At 42.1% G+C, this 22,466-nt stretch overlaps 1 protein-coding gene across 3 annotated transcripts in view; it reads left to right on the forward strand.

The window, feature by feature from the left end:
* adgrg6 (adhesion G protein-coupled receptor G6) overlaps window positions 1–21,162 on the forward strand; it is an 87,055-nt gene extending 65,893 nt beyond the window's left edge. For 2 of the 3 annotated variants that reach the window (XM_076757154.1, XM_076757156.1), the window contains 4 exons: window positions 420–552; window positions 2,174–2,275; window positions 4,199–4,354; window positions 17,648–21,162. In XM_076757154.1, coding sequence (XP_076613269.1) covers window positions 420–552; window positions 2,174–2,275; window positions 4,199–4,354; window positions 17,648–17,853 — 597 coding nt within the window. In that variant the 3' untranslated portion in view covers window positions 17,854–21,162. Of the gene's footprint in view, window positions 1–419; window positions 553–2,173; window positions 2,276–4,198; window positions 4,355–4,997; window positions 5,040–17,647 lie in introns of all 3 variants that reach the window. The other variant, XM_076757155.1, reaches the window with a different exon arrangement.
* The last annotated feature ends 1,304 nt before the right edge of the window (window positions 21,163–22,466 follow it).

Below are 22,466 nucleotides of genomic sequence, written 5' to 3' on the forward strand. Positions count from 1 at the left end.
CGATTTAATTTCTGTCTGAAATCTCATCTTTGTTTAACGAGGATGGTATTCACGTCTGAGAGTAAAGGGCACCAGAGCACAGTGGAGCATTAAATAGTGCACACAGACGAACAGTTCCACCCCGCTGCGTCTCCATCAGAGTCAAAATGACTGTAATGGAGACAAAGCAGTGTGGAAATGTTTTATGTTCACTGTCAACGCGCTCCAGTCCCATTTTCTCTTGGAAGTTTTCCGTCCTCAAGCTGAGAAGCACCTGATTCTGATTTAGCTGCAACCCGCCTGACGATGCGAGACACGGACCTCTTATTCACTGTTAGTTGCCACCGAGCGAAGCAAAATCCATTGGGAGGACAGAAAAGACAAGAGGGAAAGTTAGAGATGCCCACTAAAACAGTGAACGCTCTTCTTTTGTGATCCAGGTTCTACGAAACCTGCGGAGCGTCGTCAGCCTCACCTTCCTGCTGGGGATGACGTGGGGCTTCGCTCTGTTCGCCTGGGGGCCCGTCAACCTGGCCTTCATGTACCTCTTCTCCATCTTCAACTCGCTGCAAGGTAACTGGACTCGTTGACTTTCAGTAGACGCTTGGAGTAGACACTCCACGTGGGCAAAAACACTCGTTTGAGGCTCCACAATGAGTATTTTGCCTTGACAACCTTTACAGTTCAGTAGAAAATCGTCAAGCATCAACAGCTCCTTCAAGGTCTCTCTGCAGGTCTCTGTCCTGGTCAACAACCTCCATCTTAACACCAGTTGAATCCAACCTCACGCAGCTCGTTTCCTCCCTCCCCCACTCGACCAGATCCAACAAATACAGAGAGGCCACACTCTTAGATATTATCTGAAACAGCGTTTTAAATCCAGCGGGGTTTTTCCCTCCTGACTTCAGCCTCCGCTGCCCAGTAGCACGCATCGTTGACGGTGCAAAGATCCAAACCACGGATCGCTGTCAGAAGGAATTTCAAACACTTTTCTGAACAAATGTTTTTGTCTTTTGTTTATTACAGTGATATTAGACGATTTCTGAGCCAGAGTTGGTTTTTATGAAAACATTTAAGCATGCCCCTTTTTAGAAACTCAGAAAAAATCCTTGGTTCTGTTTGGAAATTGGGGATATGTTATGTGTTAGAGATGCTGTCTGGCGCAAAGGCGTCAAAGTCAATCTCCCGCTGACTGGCATATTTTCATCAGCAGCGTAGCAGATGTCTTACTGTTAATCAAAATGCCATATCGTCAAATTTATGTCTCTGCACAGTTCTGTAAATCAGTCAATCATATCACATAGTTCATTCTCACCCCGGGAAACTGTTCAAGGTTCCACCGTCTCAGCTGCGAAGAGCATATGTGATCCGTTATGCAGGTGAAAATGCCAGATCTCCTCCCTGTGCCCTATCATCATGGTGCACCTTGCTGGGCAAACAAACCTGGCAGTCAGATCTTTTTCACTGAAGCATTTTACGAACCTTGAAGTGTTTAATGCCTCGCTGTTTAATGCTGCTAGATTAATGAACTCAGTCCTTCAAAGGGAACGAAGGACTTTCAGGACTGGAGTTTCAGAGCACATCGATGTCACTGTGTAGGAAGACTGGTTGGTAGCAGTGAGGAGAGACAGCGCGGCTTTCTGATTATCCACAGTTTGAAGCTCTTCTTAGCAAACTACCCGAGTGTGTCTCACGTCTTCTTCACTATAAATCAAGCTGGCGCTGCACTTATGTGGTCCTCGAGGATCACCGTGTCTATACAGAGTCTTAGAATCTGGCTGTAAATTACGATAAACCACACAAATGGAACAACCTGCAGAAACTTGTCAAACTAGACAAGCTGTTCTCTTTTAATCAGTTTAAATCTCTTTTAATGGACGTAGAGCCGCGTGGATGTAGGTGCTCTATTTGAATTGATGTTATCTTTCATGTTTTTGTCTTCAACCTGTTTGTTGTAAAACTTGTTCATTTCATTTGTTTAGTCAGGACAGTGCACCATGTATGTATTGTACCAAATGTAGCTAAAAGCTCATTTCCTGTATCCTTCATGTACTTCTTGCATTTGCATCATAATGGGAGTTTATGAGCTGTAAGCATGTACATTATCTAACAAGTCCGCATGAAGACTGTTTAAAAATTGGACAAAGATGCAGACAAACGCTGTAAAGCTGATTTTCTTTCTTTCTTTCTGCAGGCCTCTTCATATTTATCTTCCACTGTGCCTTGAAAGAAAACGTCCAGAAGCAGTGGAGGAGATACCTCTGCTGTGGACGGTTCAGGCTGTCAGACAACTCAGGTATCTGTCTGTCCACCTGTCTGTCTGTCTGTCTCTGTGTTTGTTTGTCCTGGGCTCATCTCGAAGGTTCAGAGCAGAACAATAAAGCTCATTCACATCTCTCCACAGGAGTCCTGTCAAATCTGTCTGCGGGACTCCTGCCAGATTCCCACAGCAGCAGAAAAAAAAAAACAGAAGACACTTTATTAAAACCTGAACCTAAGACAGCTCGGCTCCGCAGCTAATAAAAGAAGATAAAAGGCATCATCCTCCAGGTGCACTTTAGATGTGGTTGTCCTGTACTGCAGCGCTGCGCAGTGAAGGCTCAGAGTTCATGTAAATGCATTTCTAATATATTCATCTGTGCTTTACTCATAAAATCATGCATGCAGATTTTTTGTTAAATCAGCCGTGCAGTAAAGTAAGAGATATCATTCACCTCCGAGCTAAAGGATCAGTGTTTACTGACTGTTATTAGTGCTGTACTGAACAGCACGTAATATCCGCCCATGTGCCAACAAGCAGAGTGACTGAGTTTGCTCGACAGCGAGCAGCGTGTTTCAGCCTGAAGGTAATATTCGAGCTGACGCTGTTCAGTGTTTGTATATTATCAATCTGTCCATCATAGAACAGTTAAGTATGTAGTGAACAGCGTGTTAAGACAAACAGCGGTAACATCTGTCAGCTGGTCCACAGTTTTGGTCCAGACTGAAATAGTTCAGCAGCTCTTCAACAGGGCGCCATAAATTCAAATCTGACAACGCCCAACGCCGCCTAACGGCCTCCTGAATCATACTCTTCACTGACGTTTTACCGTCTACACGCTGTATATGTGTATTTCTGCATCAAAATCTGAATAAATTGTGGGGGATTTATCTCTTCTGCACACAGTATTCGTCCTGGTTGCTCGGCCCGAGCTGTCTTCCTTTTTTTCCCCGTTAAAGGAGTCTTTCCTCCTCTGAATTGAGGGTCTGAGAACAGTCGATGTCGTCTGCTGCACAGATTGTGAAGCCCCTTGAGGAAACCTATTTTTGATTCTTAGCTTACAAAAAAAAAAAAAGACAGACTTGACTTGACTTGATTTCAGGCATTCGCGTTCCCGTCAGCATGAATTGCAATTACTTTGGTTCCTTTGACTTTCCCTGTAACACCACCATGAGGTTGACTTCTGTGGCTATGAATGAAATTGCGTCACAGCTATTGGATGGATTGTTATGAAATGTGGTTCAGACTTTTGTGTTCCCATCAGGATTAATCATGATAAGTTTGGTGATCCTCTAACACCATAATTTAACATGTTAATGCATCAGATACTTTTGTTGATGACCAAAAACATGCAAAACGAAAGACACTCCCATCATTCTCAGCTGTACCTCGTGTTTCCTCGAAGCGTTAGCATGCTGACATGACAACTAAGATGGTGAACGTTACATCAGCTTAATATCAGCATATTGTCCTTGTTAACATTTAGCATTCAAGTCAAAGCACCACTGCGCCACAGTAAGCCTCACAGAGCATTTCTGGTGATTCTCAATGTCATCATTAACTGTTTGTTAATTCAGGACATTTTGAAACTGCAGACACATGAAACTGGGCCCTGACGTCTCAAACCCATCTGCTATTAAATATAATTGTGCACATCTGTTCTGTATCACTGATGTCTGTATGATTGTTCATGACAGCCTTCCATATTGGTGGAGGGGGAAGAAGATGGGAAGGGAGACAAAGACCAAAGGTTAAAGAATGAAAGAGGGACTGAAGGAGTGAGTGAAAGATGGAGAGAAGGTGGAGGAATAGATGTGGAGGGAAGGTCGGATGATGGGAAGCAGAGAGGTGAAAGGGAACAAAGACGGAGTCCAAGATGGAACAAAGTTCCACAGTAAACATACAGGAGGCCAACACTCCGACCAGGAGGGGCTGCTGATCATTGTGTTTGTGTTGCAGACTGGAGTAAGACGGCCACCAACAACACGAAGAAGGTGAGCTCAGACAACCTGGGCAAGTCTCTGTCCTCCAGCTCCTTCGGCTCCAGCACCGCCAACTGGACCTCCAAAGCTAAAGCGACGCTCAACCCGTTCACCAAGCGACACAGCAACACAGGTGAGACGCACACGGGCAGGCGAATCACGGGAGGGAATTAGATTTAGAGAGGACGCGTATGAGTGCGATGATTTCTGCACAGCTGCTGCAGCTCAGGGTCATTTCTCTTTATTGCTTTAATTATACGTATTCCTGAAGTTGATGAGTACGTGAGTAAACGTGTTTACATGCAGACTCAGACTGTCCTGAAGCAAAACCTGACGCTGGATTTATTTTGAAATTTCAGTTTTGCTTATTTCTTTTAGTTTTGGCCGGGACATTTTGTTTTGAAAAACAACAACAAAATAAACCTAAAAGTAAATGTTCATAAAACTGAATGATCCTTTAAATTACTGTGAATCTCCTCTCACAGGTACATTTACTCTTGACATTGAATTAACTGTATTAACTTTTCCCATAATGCTTTGGGAGATGTAAACAGGAAGTCTACTGTCGTTGTCAGCAAAAGGTTTAGCTTGTATTTGTTTACATTTTTAGCAAATTCTCTCTGTAGTCTGTATTAGTCTGTAGTCTCTAGTCTGCATGTAAACATGATTCCTGTTCCTGTTTCTCTGCACTGATTTCAGGTTTGTCACTTCGGGAGATTCTGTAATATCTTCTCACCTGTCATGTTCATGTATCTACCTCTGTGTTTGGTGTGTAGAAAGCTCTTCCAACCAATAGCAAGAAAGGAGGACCCGTGGAGGTAAAGCTAAAGCTGATTGGCTGATTGACTTCCTGCTTCCAGCATCGTGTGATCCGCTCTGTGTTTCCCAAAATGTCTGTGGTCAAAGTGGATTCGGATTTAAATTCAACATTTCTGTTTAATTTCCACTAAACAAGAAGACAGAAGAAATCTCAAACTTGATGTCTTTGCTGGCAGACATTCTGGGAAAGCAGCCACTGTGTGTTGTGATTGGCTGGTCACTGTGATGTAATGTCACACAAGTTCACGCCATCTTCCCAGCCTGAGACACACTGAGTGGGAGGAGGCTCCGTTTTCACCCATTGACACATGACTAAAATAACTCCACCCACTCAGAGCGCCTCAGGGTGCAAAAACAAGCACGCCATGACCGACTGCATCCAAGCTAACATCTGCCTCCTTTAACTTTGATTTGTTTGTATTTTTAATAAGAGCAGAGTAACAACAGGCTAACGCTGTAGTTCACATCAAAGACCATAATGGATGTAGTAATTTGGGGTTCCTTGTTAGAATTAAGGCCAAATGTTGAGGATTATGCTGGCAGACGGGAATATAAAGTCAAACAAATATTACACAGCGTAATAAGATCCCGCTGAGACCAAATTATTCTCACTCAGTCAGATTTAACATCTGTTCACTAAATCACGGCGCAAAACGCAGCATTATTAAGCTTCCGCTCGGCGACAGCCACGGCCAGAGGGATCATGTGCTCAGGTTGTCCGTCCGTATGGATGTAGAGATTCTTGTGAACGTGATATCTCAGGAACACCTTGAGGGAATTTCTTCTCGTTAACTCAAGAACGACAAAATATCCCACAAACTGGCCGCTATTCAACACCATAACTCAGGAACAGAAGGCAGACTGTGACCGTGTTTCACATTTGTTCAGATGCTGAATCGGTGACTCTAATCTTGGACGTCCACCTTCAAACGGTGCTGATTGTTTAGATCTTCATGCTGCTGGTAGTCCACCACAGGCTGTGCTGGTATTGAGCCTCAGGTGATTGTTGTTGCACCTTGTGATGATCACTGGAATCAATCAATATAGTTAGAACTTCCATTTGGCCAAAAAATGTAATAAATACTTTTTATTAAATACCTTCAAAGTCTCCATCTGTGAGTCTGGATAAACGTGGAACTTGCAACTTGACTGGTTGGCAAAGGCAAACAGCTGTGAGGTGGTAATTCTAGTTTAGTTCCAGCAAGGAACTGGAGGCAGTTTGGTTTCACGTGTCCTGAGATCACGACTGAAAACGTGACATTGATCCATGCAAGAAAATAAAGATGCTTCAGCAGGCAGAAAGGAAAACCTTTAGTGCACATTTCCTGAAGGTTTGAGAGTCTAATGGTGTTTTTCTTGCCTTTTTATTCCATCAGAAGTCAGAAATGTTTGGAAACGTTAGCAGATAATTAACAGATATTTCTCAGTTTTAAAAGAAGTATATACTTACATTCTTTTTTTGTCTTGTCCCAGCAGTTATTTCAAAGTTAAAGTCCTACTGAAATTAAATTAAATTTGTATTTTTCTGCTGCGGCATTCAGCAAAATTGAATTAGCCCTGATTAAAAACCAGATAAGAGAGTCTTTAGTTTCTTGAGTCTGCTGTTCTCGGGTCCAGGCGGAGGGTTTTCCTCAGCTTTGTTTCTGCTGTTTTGTTTTGTTTTGTGACGGCGCCTCCTGCCAAAAATACACGCTGTACCACCGGGGCACCCCAAAGCCTCAGACCCTTAAGTAACCACATTAGCTCCCCTGAGAATATCTCCTCATCTCCAAACACAAACTCGCCTTTCCTGCAGATTTGCTTTCTGAACGAGCTGCCAGGCAGCCTGCACTGGTGCCAGTTAACCTGGTCAGACAGCTAAGCGGCTCTCGGTCAAACACTTGTAACCTGCAGATGGCAGATCCTAAATGTTGTAGTCTTCATCAACTCAAGTTAGTTTATGTTGTTTCTCTGTTCCCCGCTCAGCTGTCAATCGAACATGTGCTCGGGCCTCAGGGGCTCATGGGATAAAGAAGAATTTCAGATTTATTGTTGAGGGTTTTAAACAAAAATTCCTTTGAAAAAATAACAAAGCACATTAATGTTAAACTTAAGCACTATGACGTGGTTTTGACAGGTTAAAGGAATGAATAATTGTACACTTCAGTTGGACTTTATCTCTGCACAAATGATGTAATACATTTCTGTGTTTTATGGGAGGAAAATCCATCTTATTCAAATTTTGGTCATTGACAAATTTGACAAACCAGGTTTGTTTTGTTTTTTTGTTCCTTGTGCCAAAGGGATTAATTTTTATGGCCAGTTGTAGAAATCAAAGAGGTTCTATGATTTTATTGCTGCCAATGCTGAATAATTCTCCAACTTGCACAGCTGCAAAGGATTTTATCAAGCTTTGTCTTCTAACGTTGATTCTCTGACATCAAAAGAAACAAGTGCAGCACACTGAGTGCTGGACTTCCCCACCTCACACACACACACACACACACACACACACACACACACACACACACACACACTCACACAGAGTATTGTATGTCCGTGAAGTAGTCAGAATTTTGGAAATAGTGGACGATCACCAGAGTTGAATTAGCCGACGCTCGGCCAGTTTGAAACAGATTTCTGTTGAGGGGTCATATGGGGACCAGGTGACCCCAAAACTGTCATGAAAACTTCTTTTTACATTGTCTCAGCTGCAGCTTTTCCACGTCAAACATTCGCACTCTGAGCGTTTCTACCAGGTGACCACATTTAACTATGAGACTGAATTTTAGCCCACAGTGCAGGTTACTGTATGCGCTTCCTTATTTCCAAGTGGTGTCTGAGTCCACCTGGTGAGTCCAGTATTCTTTTAGCTCTGTGTTTGGTCTCTACCAGCTCCTGAGGGAAAAATCTGCTTCTTCAGCTGCTAAATGCTCCACTTGAGTACATTTGTTCTGTCTCTGTTCTTTGTGCCGTGTGGGTTGTTTGTGTGCTGCTGCTGCTGCTGCGACCTGCGAATTTACACCCAGGGATAAAATATCTATGCAGCCATCATCAATCTGTCAACCCTGATCCCCAAAAAGCTGGGACACTGTGTAAACGATCAGTAAAACAGAATGTGAAAACAGTCCAAAGACAATATATTCTAATGTTTGACCTCGTCAGCTTCACTGGTTTTTGTAAAAATCTGCTTATTCTGAATTTGATGCTGCAACATGTTTCAAACTAGTTGGGACAGGAGCAACAACAGACTGGGAAAGATGTGGAACGCTCCAAAAACACCTGTTTGGAACATTCCACAGGTGAACAGGTTGATTGGTGACAGGTGAGAGGATCATGATTGTGTATGAAAGGGGCATCCTGGAAAGGCTCAGTCGCTCACAAGCGAGGATGAAGCGACGTTCACCACTTTGTGAACACATGACTGGACAAAGGAGGTTACAGCTCAGAACACTTTGTACCATGAACACAGTTCATTTGCAAACAATTGCATTCTGTTTTTACTTAAGTTTGACACAGCGTCCAAACTTTTTTGGATTCGGGGTTGTATTACACACAGTCATTATATCCATTGATATTTTTTGGGGGGAAAACAAAAGGCACTTTTTTCTAGCGTACATATCTGCAGAGATCTCACCACCAACATTTTTCTGCAGTATCTTGTGGTGAAGTTCAGGCAACTAAAATCATTCGGTTAAGGGAGAGACTGTGGCCATGGTTAAATAAAGAGATGGACTGTGAACCATTGCCGTTGAAGAGACTTAACACTTAAATGCCCTTTCACCTTTCACCTGAGCTGGCTGTTGCCATTGAACCTTACTGTCTAATTATGAAAAACTGCACATGGATGTGACACGCAGACGACAATGCTGTCCCTCAACCACAACACAGGTAGAAGAAATTGAAGCAGAGGGGCATCTGCAGTGGAAAGCATGTTAAAGCGACCTCTGCATTATCAGATGATTTAATGATTTGAAACAGTAGTGATGAGCTGCAGGGGGAACGTAGACGCTTCCAAAGTTAATGCTCCTCAAGGCCTGACGAAGGGAAACATGTGGATTGTAGATTCACTTCATCACAGAGGAATCTGTTCAGCGTTGATGAGTGCTGCTGTAAATCTTGACGTGTTGTCGCTGTGGCAGTCCTTCGGTCTGTGGACCACACACAGCCTTAATGTCCAGTATTGGTACGCCCCAGTGTATCTATATGTGTGAATATCTTATGTTTAAGTGTCCAAGAGTCACAGGAATGGGAGCTCGTGTCACTCTTCATATATCATCACGTGTGTCTGCACAGTCCCAGCAGGGTGTTTGTTCTGACTCTGCTGTGTTTATATGCTCGTTCTGCGTTGCCAAATAAACAAACGTGCGGTTAGACTTTGAGTATTATTACATAAGCACAGTCAATTTTTCCAAATGTGGAATTCTCAGAGGTATTTGTATGGCTGATACAAGTCTGAGGGGGCTGTTCAGTCCTGTCAAAAGCACTAAACTGCCTGTTAACTGACAAGAAGAATTGGCAGGAAGGACAGTTTATCTTTGTCTTTTTGGGGGGCAGTTTCCCTGAAGAGGCCAAAACCAACGGCAGTTGTTGTTTAAGTGTGGCTTCTGGATGGCTCTGTCACATCTGTTTTGTATCTGTTATCTGGTTTTATTCTTTTTATAAATGTGTAAATAAAAGCTAATTTTATCCTGCTGACAAGGTTTGTGTAGCCACGGCCTGATATAGCTTATTCCTCCATCCATAGAGCTGCATAGTTGAGCAGTTTCCAAAAAAACAACTGTATATAAGCCTGTTGCACTTGGTGATCCCAGAACTGCAATGAGCCATTCAATGAGCTTATAGTGGTGGGATGAGAGACACTAGGTACAATAGGATGGCCTTCGTGTTCAGTTGCTAATTCTGGACTTGGCTGAATTGAGACATATTCCCCAGTATGAAGTTAGCCCAGTACTTCCCCTCATGTCTTCTTTTTTTATACCAACAGATCAGCTGCTTGGCACAAACCTCTTGTAGGCTGAAGCTGGTGTGATATTCCAAGGAAGAAGTACAAATGGGTTATTCAAACCATATGGCAAGTTGGATCATGGTGCAAGTTTGAAGTACCATTGTGTACATATTCAATTAAGCTTTCACTGTAAGATGATGCTCAGATGTTTAAATTCCGCAAGTCTGCCACTTCTTTCCCTTTGTGTGAGAACATAACATGATGTGGTCGTCTGTTTTATGCAAAACACAGCTGTCATATACACTGCTGGTATGCATGTGTGTACATAACAGTGTCATTGGCATATATTGATTCAATTACAGATGCTAAACAATGGGGGCCTTACATAGACTCTTTTGGCACACCCACTGTGCTCTGATCCTTTTTTCCTTTGCTTGAGATGGAAAAGAATAGACCTGTGTGTCGAACTGCATTAGCTACAGAGTCTCATGGTGTCGACAGATGTGCCCGATGTGAAAGAAACAAAGGAATCCTGCACGCTGTCGATCCGCTATCACTCACAACATTTCAGTCCTCAGGCTGAATTTTTCCTAGTGAAGGTGGGTAAAATTGATCGACTGTGTGTGGGAATTTGTGGTTCTTTGGCAATCAAAACCAAGCTAGTCCATCTCTGACTGTTTCACTTTGATCATGTTACATCTTTGAAGAGGTCAAAAATGTTGAAATCAATCCAAAACGAACCCGCGGAAACCCGACGCTAACCTGACGTCGATGCATTCATTTTAAAATAAAGAGACATGAGGAGACTGAGGAGATCCAAAACACGTTGAACCCGAACACATCCAAATTTAAAGGGAACAGCAACGTGACGCAGCACTAATCAGATGTATTTCTGGCTTTCCTGAATGCATCGGAGCTCTTTCCATATATTTTCATATTTCCCTGTGCCTGAAAGCTATCTGCACCGTGGATAAAGGTTCAACGCTTGGCCACCTCATCATTTGACGGATGCTGCACCTTGTTCAGGAACTTCTGAACTCTTCTCTGTATCTCTTTCTGCAAGGCAAGCATCTCATTAAAACAGAACAGACTGATCCTCTCTCGTCATTCCTTGTACTGTTACTCAGTTATCACCCAGTCACTCAGTGAGTCAGCCAAAGACTTATCGTGTGAACCTGCTCAACAGAGTCCTACACAGGCTAAAAACTCCAGCTCGAGAACATCTGCAATTTTTCAACCCGAGCTCGACACCAGTACTGTATCACTTTAAGTCTTCCATGGCTTTCATGGCATGCACTTTCTTTGATACACACAAAAACAAGCACGCACACACACATGCTACTACGAGGTTTATGATACGCCTCAAACATAACTAATAACACAGACAGTCATGCCTGCAAATATTTCATCCGTCCATTACACAGAAACACTTCTCAGTAAACAGCCAAAGCTACAGCAAACGAGTGAAGATTTACCGCCTGCTTTCCTTGATGTGGAGTAACTTTACAGAAACTAAAGACCAGTGCTTCGAAAAACTCTTCGCCGACTGGCCAATGTTCAATCAACAAAACAATCAAACCAGTTGAACTGTGTACGGAGGTCATTATTCACTGTTCATTGGTTTATTGGTGAGTGCTGTGAAGAGAAAAAATCTAATATAACAGTATTTCCTCCCCAGAATCAACCACTCGTGCAGATCTTGCAAACCTCTGCTGCTTAATGATCCATGTGTCCTGCATGAAGTGAGCCCGCTGAGAGGTGCTTGTAAAGTACAGGTTGTCATTTCCAGACAGATTTGTCCGATGGGAAGCCTCCACTGTGTTCGGACTCAGAGTGTGAAGCCCTGACATCATTCAATCAGCTTGTCGCAGTTGTAAGCGGAGACACGAGCACCTGGGGAAACTGCTGGACAGTTCTGGATGTAACACTTTATTTGATTCCAAGCATGACAGAACAACATTTGTCTTCTTTGTCGCGTTGCCGATGCGCTCGCTAATTTATGCGCAAGCCCTGTCAGAAAGTCTTTGCCTTGTCCAGAATATTGAAGATTTGCAGATTTTCACTTTAAAGCCTTCTATAATTCTCTAAATCTGTGGATGAATCATGAATCTCTCTTCTTCTCAAAGACTTTCTCAGCTGACATTTTCATGACCGATGACACTGATGCTGCGTGACTCTGATTTAACCCCTCTCCTCAGCAGTGTTGGGAAGTAATGCATCATATTTCCAGTCCCATAAGGAATAGTGGGATGGATAGTTGAGAGATGACAGGATAGCCGGTGGATCACAGTTTGAAATTCAGTGAAGCTGTCAGACGTACAGAGGAGCAGGAGGTGTGAGGAGGCAGCCTGTACCAAAAGAGGAGAAATATGACTCCCAGTAACTCGAGTTCTTTTATTCACGTGTTTGTAATCGCACATCTAAGCATCGGCTGGCGTTGTTCAAAGTTGGAGGGTGTGTCGGTCCCGCTGTTTCGCTGTGAAGTCGACACTTGTGGAGCCAGAGGCGAACTGGGATAATAAGTCAGGCCGGGTATCTGACATCCATCCACATTCACCCCATTCACAGCAGACCATGTATTCTGTAAGGGCTTTCGAACCAGTTAAAAACAGTCTGTGCCGTCAGCGTCAAGAATTAGTCACTTGCACGTCTATAATTAAAGCAACGGGAATGAACGTTGTTCCGTGTCGTTTTCAGGGGCGTTGTTTTGCACCTTTCCTCAAAGCCTCAGAGCTCTGACTGGACTTGATCCCCTCAGAGGTCGACTGGAACTGTTGATCATCATGAAGGAACCGGAGATGCTTTCAATGACAGAAAACAGAATGCAGCTCTTTATTTTCCAGATTATTTCCATCTTTACACATCTGCTGCTTTCCTGAACAGCATCATGAAGTTTTGTACCGTGCTAGTACATCTACCTTGCTCGTGCTTTCCTCCCGGGCTTTTCTCCCTTTAATCTTCTCCTTCTCAGCTACACCTTTTCTCTTTGTCCTCCACTTTTTTTCTCCACGCTGCTCGGCCTCACGCACCAATGTTGTGTTGATGTGTACATGTGTTCGACCAATTGTGATGACAGACAGACCATCGAGTTAAAGGCAGGCTTGGGTCAGCCTGCTAGGCCACAGGGACTTCTGGCCAGCATTGGTCTGTCTGGAGCTGTGTGAAGTCAATGTTATGCTCAGTGGTCACTAAATCCCTCCAAATTGTAGGGTGGCTGCTTGTTACACCGTAATTCTGGTCTATTTCTGCACGTTTTACTGAATATGAGACATGTTGGTGTGGAATTTGTTGTTGTTTAAAGGCGCTTTTGGCGGAGAGGAGCTGACTAACGTAAAGTAATAAGATTGGTAATTACTTTTACTGTTGGGTAATTAGTAAAGCCAGAGACGAATTGTGACCAAGATACACACTGAGAGGGACATTTTACCGTGTTAAAATCAACTTGTCTCGCTCTATGAATTAGTAAAGTAACATGAATACTTTTTAAATGAGTCATTCATCAGAACAAAATGCTTTTTACCTCAATATTGACACTGATCAGGATTGAATCATGAATAGAATATTTAAATAAAACAGAAACAAAAATGTATGCAAAGCATAAATATTTAAACAGCTACGAAACCCTTTATCTTCATATTCTCTCCTGGGCTCTGCTGCACCCTCGTTTGATGCATTCCTTTGACTCAGGATGGACTGAATAAATAAGGCAGAACAGGCTTTCTTGGCTAGTTATTGTGTAAAACTTTATAGAAATTCTCTTTTCTTACTGCTGCTGCCAGACAAGCTGAAGACACTGACATTTAGCAGTCTCATTTCATGTCAGCATTTGGCTAAATGCAGCATCGTAACAAAAACAACGAATCATGACCTAACATCTGCAAACGGATCCAGATTTTAGTTTCCACCTTTTCTTCCTTTCAACAGTTTGTCATGTTTAAGATAATTAAGAGTAGAGGCAGTAGTCAGTAAAGAGGCACAGCAGGGGGTACTTAACGAGCTATCTGCACAATCATCAACGCATAAAGTAAATGTTAATGAAGCTTAAACGTTTAATTGAGTTTTGGTGAAATTTGAATAGAAATGAAAAGGGCACAACTCCTCAACGCTTGCCTTTCAGGTCAGTAGTTCAGTTTAATAATCCCTTATACCTCCAAACATTCACATGGATATTTTTATTCATTCAATCCTGTTCAGAGGAAGATGTGTTTTGTGAGGCTGCTGCAGAGTCCACAGTATGTTGAGCCTGATTGGCTGTGCAGAGTTTGATCTGGTGAAAGCGCAGTACCAGCAGAGGGCGATAATGAGGGAAGCAAAGGACAAAGGTAGGATAAAGAGCAAGAAAGTCTACCAAGCAGTGGAGGCTGGAGTTCAGAGGATGATCACACACAGGACTTTCACACAGTTATTTTAACCCAAATCACGATCTTTTATTAACCCCTAACCAAACTGTGACCAGCACCTGAAATGTTTCTCAGCAAGCTTTCTTTTGAAATCTGATCAGACGTTGCTCATTTATTATTTATTTATTTAAGGTCTCAAATGCCATAAATGTGATTTTAGCATTCACTGTACGAACATGTTTGTTTTTCCGGTGACGTTGCACCATCGCTGGTAGAATGGATTTATGATAACATGATATAGAATGCAAAGTATATTTCATAGGTTAACAGTACAAGAAATAAACTAATCTATAATGAATGAATGTAGAATGACACTTCAAGAGAGACAGACAGTCCAAGAGATGGAGGCTCTGGCTACACGTAGCCTGAGAGAACAGGTAGCATGTGGTACATCTTCATCAGGCAGTTTGTTCCAAAGAGGGGGTCCAGAGTGAGTGAGTGCACCGTCTGATCGTGGGTACAGTGAGGAAACCAGTGTCTGATCATATGAGGGTTCTGGTAACTTGTGGTAACTCTGAACTGTGCGGTAATTTCCCAGAAGAACGTACATGACATCCTACTGTCAGTTCCAACGTATCCCAAAGTTAAGCAGACCATAACTTCCAATGGAAGCAGACAGCATGGACTGAATGCAGGATTCTTCCTCCCCTATCTTTCCTGTGTCTGAGGTCTGTCAACAAAATCTCAGAGTTTCTGCGCCAGCATCAGTCTCTCAATGAATAGATTCCAGATGTTTGAGGTCAGAGAATCCCTCCATCCCAAAACATTCAGTTCATGACCAGAGGTTAACCTGATGCTTCCAGAGGTCTTTACTTGGACACTGGTTCAATCCTAACACCCTCCACCCCCCTTAGTTTCAATCTCTGTCCAAAAGTGCAATCTGGAGTGTATTTGAGGGGAATATGGTGGAAACAGTTTTAGAGTGGACACAGAAACAACAGAAACATCCTGGTGTGATATCATGTGGCATTTCAAAAGTTGAAAGTCCTGGACAGGATCAGCTGCACATTACTGTGTGGAGCCAGGGGCATTATCCAAGATGTTGTGACACTGTTAGTTAGCAGGGGACTAACTCTTGACCCTGCAGCTTCATGTTGCATAGGTACACCGTTTGCAAGAGAGGCTGGGAATCGTGACTGTATGTTGAGCAAGACAATATGTCAGTTTCATTCCTTTGTTGTTTAATTAGTGGCATGCAGAGGGAATGACGAAGAGCAGTGACTGAGCTCCTTTTTGGCTTTGGCTGAGCAGCATGATTCAGAGGCAAGCTAAGGAGGACCAGCACACAGACAGTTTGTCCTTGATTTTGCATAAAATCCAATATGTTTTGCTGGAAAGTTTTGGCTCAGTGTCTGTAACAAAATTACATGATGTGAAACTCTGAAGGCTGCTCCTGAAGCTTTTGGTCCAAACCAAAAACAAGGAAATTTGATTAAAATGACATTACCATAAATTTAGAATGACATTCTCAAGTCGACCAAATTACTGTATTTGCTGCTGGAATGTGTCTTTGCATATATTTGATTGGCTCATGCAGTATGTTGTCAGATTATGTTAATTGCGCAAAGATGTGCAATCTCGGATACTCTCAGGTAATAGAACGGGTTGATTATGATTAAGTTAATTTGGACAAAATACCAGCAAATCGATATAAGTGATGACTCCTATTGTGCCAAATCAGTGGGTCTCATTGAAATGAATGAAGGGGCTGCTTTTGTTTAATTGTCAGTCAGAAAGCAGCCTGACATGTTCAGCTCCTAGCTTAACAATTCAAGTACTAACGCTACTGCGAGTCATTAAAGAATGGTAAACTTAGGGGATGCACTCGGGACCCTTCAAGGTGTAGAAGAAATAATGTAAACACTTGAACATATTTCTGGAAAAGTGTATGTTGTGTTTATTTGTACAGTGCACCAGCTGCTTGTATTGCCTTCACGTAGTGAGTTGTTTAGAGTTTCCATAATGCGTTTATACCATGTTATCTACCCCATATACCGCATGTTACATCACATAAGTCATCTGTTGCACAACTTGCGATGTTTTGTTTATGTTGTCAGTAATGCCAGATGGACTTACTTACATGGGGTGCAGAATCCTCTTCAGAGAGAGCAACTTAATTATAGTTTAGAGTAAAAGAATCTGTTCAGCTTCTTAATGTTTTCATTGGCAACAGATCAATGTACCACCCATCTTTCCTTATGTTTCCCATCCTGGTCTCTGAAGTTTAAACAAAGCATCTCTCCAGCTAAGCCCATGATGTGAATAGGTGAGAACTTTCAAGGTCTGAATGATATCCAAATATATCACTACATTATATCCCTACATGCAGTTGTCTTTCTACATCAGGTATGCTCACATTTTGAGACGTGATCTCGGGATCAAGTGTAAAATGAAATTGAAATATGCCTTTTTAAATAGAGCTGCAGTTGAAAATCCTCCACATGAGCTAGTTTGGCATCACGGGGCCTTGTATTATCTGTTGGCTCGGAAACCCTTTATAATTACACGGCCCTGGCAAAGAACACCAAACGAACAACTATTTGGAAGAGACAAAAGAAAAAACACAGAGAAACACTGGACATTAAGCAGATTGCCTGGCAAGCTTTAAGTCAGAGGTTAACACTGCATTGTAATTGCATGTGAATATGGAAATAAAGAATTGAAAATGGTCAGCAAAACCCCTTTGAACCCATTCACCCTGGGTTTCTCATGGAGAACGTGACAGCCTCCAACGGAAGAGTAACATGAGGTACCAATCATACCTCATCAAGTAGTGTGTTTTATTCATTTTTATTCATTGAAACCTGGTGACAACTGTTGTGACAATTAATTCATGTATATTTGACCCAAAATACCAACAGCTCTGATCAGTCCTCAAGAATGAATTTCAAGTGCTATTGTCTTGGTCACATCAAAACCCGAATGCTCATGGCCTTCGTCCACAGATAGAGCTGGCTCACCCATCATCATGAGACCCAAGTATGGAATTTTGGTCACATAATAACATAGGTTGCATATGGGAGGAAATGTTAACCCTTATTCCAATTCAAAATTGTCTTTCCCATCAGATTGTAGATTTTCTCTGGCCGTTCACTGACTTCTGCTCTTAGGATACAGGTCTGGTTGTCTATTTTCTGTGTGCTGGACACAACTTTTCACAATGAGGGACAGCCTAAATGAAAGGAAATGATTGGTATACTTCCTTTGAACAGTTCAATTATTATTGCATAATCAAGTCATAATCTGTGTGTGTTCCTGTCTTTTTTCCCCGTGGATGCAGATAAATGTTACTCCAACCAGACCAGCCCTAAGTGCGTCTCCACGTCCCCCTCCTCATCAGAGGTGCAGCCCAACTCCTCTTCCTCCTCCATCCTCCCTGTCAGCCAGATGATCGACAAGGTGAAAGATTACTGCTCCACACGCTCCGACAACTTTTACAAGAACATCATCATGTCTGACAGCTTCGCCCACAGCACCAGGTTCTAGAGCTTTCCTCAGTGGTGAGGCAGACCTTCTGGAACCTCCCCCCGTGGAGCGTCCCCCTGTGGAGCGTCCCCCTGCCCAAATCATACTACAAAATTTTGTGACGTCATCCTCCCAGTGGCTTCAGTGACAGAGGATGTTTGCCTTGAGGGGATCTGGAACTGCCCACAATATTAATTATGGCGTCTCTTTTGTTCGGGAACTGCTGCCCAACATTCTAGAACCTTTCGTGTATTGGAACTACCCTGACATTCTAGAACTCCCTGACAGCCTCAGCTACAAGCGAGAGTTTCAGAATTCCAAGGGCCATTACCAAAACCTGTCTGACATTCTACGTTTTGGAACTGCTCCCAAGATTCTAGATCTCTCTGACAGCTTCAACGGCTTAGAATTGTCTTTGTTCTAGAACTGCTCCCAGCATTCTACAAGTCTTTCCAGGCTTCTGCCACAAAGGAGGGTTCTAGAATTCCAACGGCTATTACAGAAGCCTTCCAACATTTTAGAACCCTCCAGGCTTCTTAAACTTCCTGAGCAACATTCTAGAACCTTCCTGGCCTGTCACATCCAGGGAATGTTTTCTAGAGCGCTCGCTTTTCTCACCACTGTGTCTCTCTTGTCATCTAGAATACCTGGATCCTTCCCGCCATCCTCCCTTGCTCCTGGAGCTTTGAATTGTAATCCCTTGTTTAATTTTAATGTGTTTCATCATGCACATTGTTAGCAGGCGTAGCTGTTGGAGGAGCCCCAGTTTTAATGGTAATTTTCATTGGACTGATTTGCAAATATTCAAGTTTTCTGTCTATATCTAGTCATCACAATTCACAAGGAGCTGGTTGTTGGAGCTGGTTGGAGTGAGAGAATACTAATTTGAATTTTTTCTCAGAGCCAGTGCAGCTTATACAGCATGCAGTAAAAAATGCATGAACAGTCACATGATTTAAACGAGAGCCACCATCTAAATGGACTGTTAGCTTTGTATGAAAGTGTCCGTTAATCACGAAAAATCTGCCTTTTCATTCATAATGCTCAAAGGGCAGCCTGTGAACTTGCTGCAGCAAACTGCTAAAAACACAGAGACCACGTTACATTAATCATGGACAAAGTCGCACATTATGGTTTTAAAATCCCGGGGTCTCCTGGATAGTTATGGGGTGTCTGACAGCTACGGAGTGGTCAGAGAACATTGATGCAATTCTACTGTATCATATCAAACTATAGAATCTGCTGACCTGGCTGCCAGACTGTGGAACGAAGAGGAAATGAAAGGGAACAGAGAAGGGAGGAAAGGATAAACACAAGGTGGGAAGGCAGAGAAGAGGAAAAAAGTTCTGGTAGACAAAAAGTAGGCAGTTATGTCTTGGTGTTTTTTAATACTGTGATGTTTGTTTATACTGGCTGTGTGCATGTTTGTGTGGAGCCATATCCTATGTAAATATTGATGATTTATCTATTCTATGTGCCTTATTCTATATTGGTATAATGTGTCCCGATGGTTGCTTTTGTTCATGCCTTATCTGGGTCCTGGAAGGGTCACCTGGACTGTACATACAAACCAAAACACACTTCAGCTGCCCATGCTGTGTAGACGTAGTCTACTGCCTTTTTTCATCTTAGTGAGAAACAATTCATGGGAAAAAGTCATAGATGAATCATGGATGAATAGAACTGAATGCAATAGAATAGTCTGTCTTCCACCTGAAAGCTGCAGACCAGTGGATCCAAGGGTAGCTCTAAATGATTTTAGAACATATTTACATTCTATTATAATGTATATTATCATGACAAACAAAGCTGATATCCGTGACAATGGCGGCATATTGACACACATTTTGAATTTATATTGGAAATATCTCAACTTTCACGAAGCTTTGCCATGTCACTTATCCCACTTATCTTGACCAACTAAGGTTGTTTTCAAAAAAAATCACAATCGTTTGCTATTTTTAATGGTATTTTCCCTCTTCAGCCACTTTCCTGAAAGACTGAAGCTCTCTCCATGTAGACAATCAAACTGTGAGATGATTGTTGGTGGTTTGAGGATGAATGATAAAAACCAAGTCTAATGCCAGTGGCCACTGAAGCTCTGCTCTTTCTGCGTGTCAGCCAAAGTTTAGCAATCACACAGGGTGTAATTTATGGCAACAGCATTACTGTTAAAGTGAGGAATCTTGTTTATGTTCAAATTATATTTTTTTTTTTATTCAGCAATTGGTAATAGTTTTGTTTTTATGATAGCAAAAAGAAGCTCTAGTATGAAGAAAGACACTACTGTGCAACTGCCAGGATTATATTATTATCACCTTCACAGTTAGTTCAGCCAAGCCCCCCCACCCAAAAAAAAAAAAAAAAAAAAAAAAGTGGTGTTCAGGCATGCACATAGTTTAGGTTTAGGTTAAGTCAACTCGGTTTTGTCCGTGCCTTCCACCACCCAAATATAGGGGGCGAATAGAAATGCACTTGTGATGTTGTCCCATCACTTTATAAAACTAAAGCTACAGCATTTGCTTTTGATTTGAACCGCGGGACGCTGTGAAAGTCAACACTTCCTGCCCTTCCTTAGATTTTAGACCAGCCTGTCAGCAAGTCTTGAAGCATAATTGTGCTCAAAATCCTGTTTGTAAATGAATCCTTTTTCCATAAATTTGAAGCCAAAAAGGATGGCGTGCCTCTTGAGAAAATAATGAGGTTCCTCTGTGGACTTCTGCATGCAGCTGTTTCCTCATGTAAGCGCTCAAATTGCAACTATAAAGTCATACAGTTGAACTGATGTACAAACAAGAGCTTCCCCTCACTAATTAGCAGTGACTGTTTGGACCATGCAGAACATTTAGTCATCAGCAAAGAGTTTCTGAAAATGTTTCTGTTCCTTTAAGGTTGCAGTTTGGCAGTTACTGACTGCCGCATGGTGTTCTGTGAAGCTGCATTTGTACAGATACCAGAAAGATGTGGAGTTGCTATATCACTGAAACTGACTTGATGTACTGCTGTGGTCATTTTAGGGTTCTGTTCACACTTCATTCAAGCAAACAAGTCATAGTTTGTAAAAATCGCTTGACTATTTGTTGCACTGCCTCATTAAAAACTTTTAATATAGCTTTGCTTTGGTATATGGTATATTTTTCCAGTATTAAAGAGAATAGTTGTTGATCACACTTTATTTTATAGGTCCAGTACTTCCTCACAGTAGCAGACATTTTTTCAAGAATCCTGTGGGATTTCACAATTCATCTCGTGACTAGGACGGGACAGGAAAGAAGTGATCAGGTGGGGTGTAATCATACGTAATAACAATAGATCACTTGGTTTTTATATATAAATAGGCAGTTCTGATATGAATAAAGCGATTTTTGTTATTTTGAACATAAAACTAGCCATTTGGTCGTCTTATTTATTCATTTTTTTTAAATCTCTCCTGTCTGTTCTGGGCGCTGGTTGGCTGCAGCCACCTGACCAGTGCATGACATTTGTGGAAAAAAACCACACAGAAATGAAACTGGACGGGAGTCATTTCTGTGGGAGTCAGCTTTAAATCACTCCCATTTTACTACTATGACTACCTTTACTTCCTCATAGTTTCCAAATAATTTCTTGGAAAGAATGTTGTAATTTAATACCGAGACCAAACCTTTTGTGTCGCATTATTGACGCAAGTGTGATTCAAACTTCACCTCACATTTGGTCTGAACACACCATTACAGAGGAAGTACCCATTAAGAGGCTGTTGTTTTTGTTACCATGGAGCTTTCGTGGCACTTGGCACACTTGGTTCGTTCATTGATGAAATCCATTATTCAGTTTTACCTTGTGGCTATAAAAGGAAATAATTTGTGTCAATATGCTAATTTTATGGTCGTGGTTCATTGATTTTTTTACACTTTTTTTTGTGCAGTGGATCAAGTGGAGAGGGAATAAACACACAAGGTGACATGGTTTTAAGATATTTAGCTAAAAAGATTCATTTGAATTTATTTTTTCAGATATTTCCTTTTTGTTTGTGTCATCTATTGTAGTCAAACACCCACAGCTGAACATGTTTACCTTAATCTGAAGTTTGTCTTTGGCACTGTGTGGTTTACTTTTATTTATTTTCTGGATGTACAGTTTCTGTGCACCTGTAGCTCATTGCATCTTTTGTTAAGTTGAATCTCTGTTTAAGCAGCCAATCATGTGGATTGAGAGGTGAAACTTGGAGGAAGAACACAGAGAAATCTTTCAGCAATCAGACACGAGGTTTAGACTGTGGATCTTTAGACCTTGATTCGTCAACACTAAAGCACGGCTGAGTGGTGAAGTACGCCTTGTACTGACTGTCAGGCACCGTGGCTCATGTTTCTCTTTTCTTTTGCCCAGAGTGGCAGAGGAATGTATTATTCAGCACAGAAATAAACCCCCAAAGACTGTGAAAGAAGAGATGAAGACCCTTTGGCAGCTCCAGTGGCTTAGCTCGCTTAATCTGTCAGTCGCTGGCCGGGGTTCAACCTGAGGGTAGAAAAGATTGTTGCTGGTTTTTTCCTCTTGGCCCCAAAACATAACCTAAGGCCCCTAACAGCATGAGATTAAATCCTCTGGACTGAAAGCACTGTAGTCAATTGGATCATTTTGTGTCTAATGTCACA

This window comes from Chaetodon auriga, chromosome 18 (genome assembly GCF_051107435.1).
Source record: "Chaetodon auriga isolate fChaAug3 chromosome 18, fChaAug3.hap1, whole genome shotgun sequence".
Taxonomy (NCBI): Eukaryota; Metazoa; Chordata; class Actinopteri; order Chaetodontiformes; family Chaetodontidae; genus Chaetodon; species Chaetodon auriga.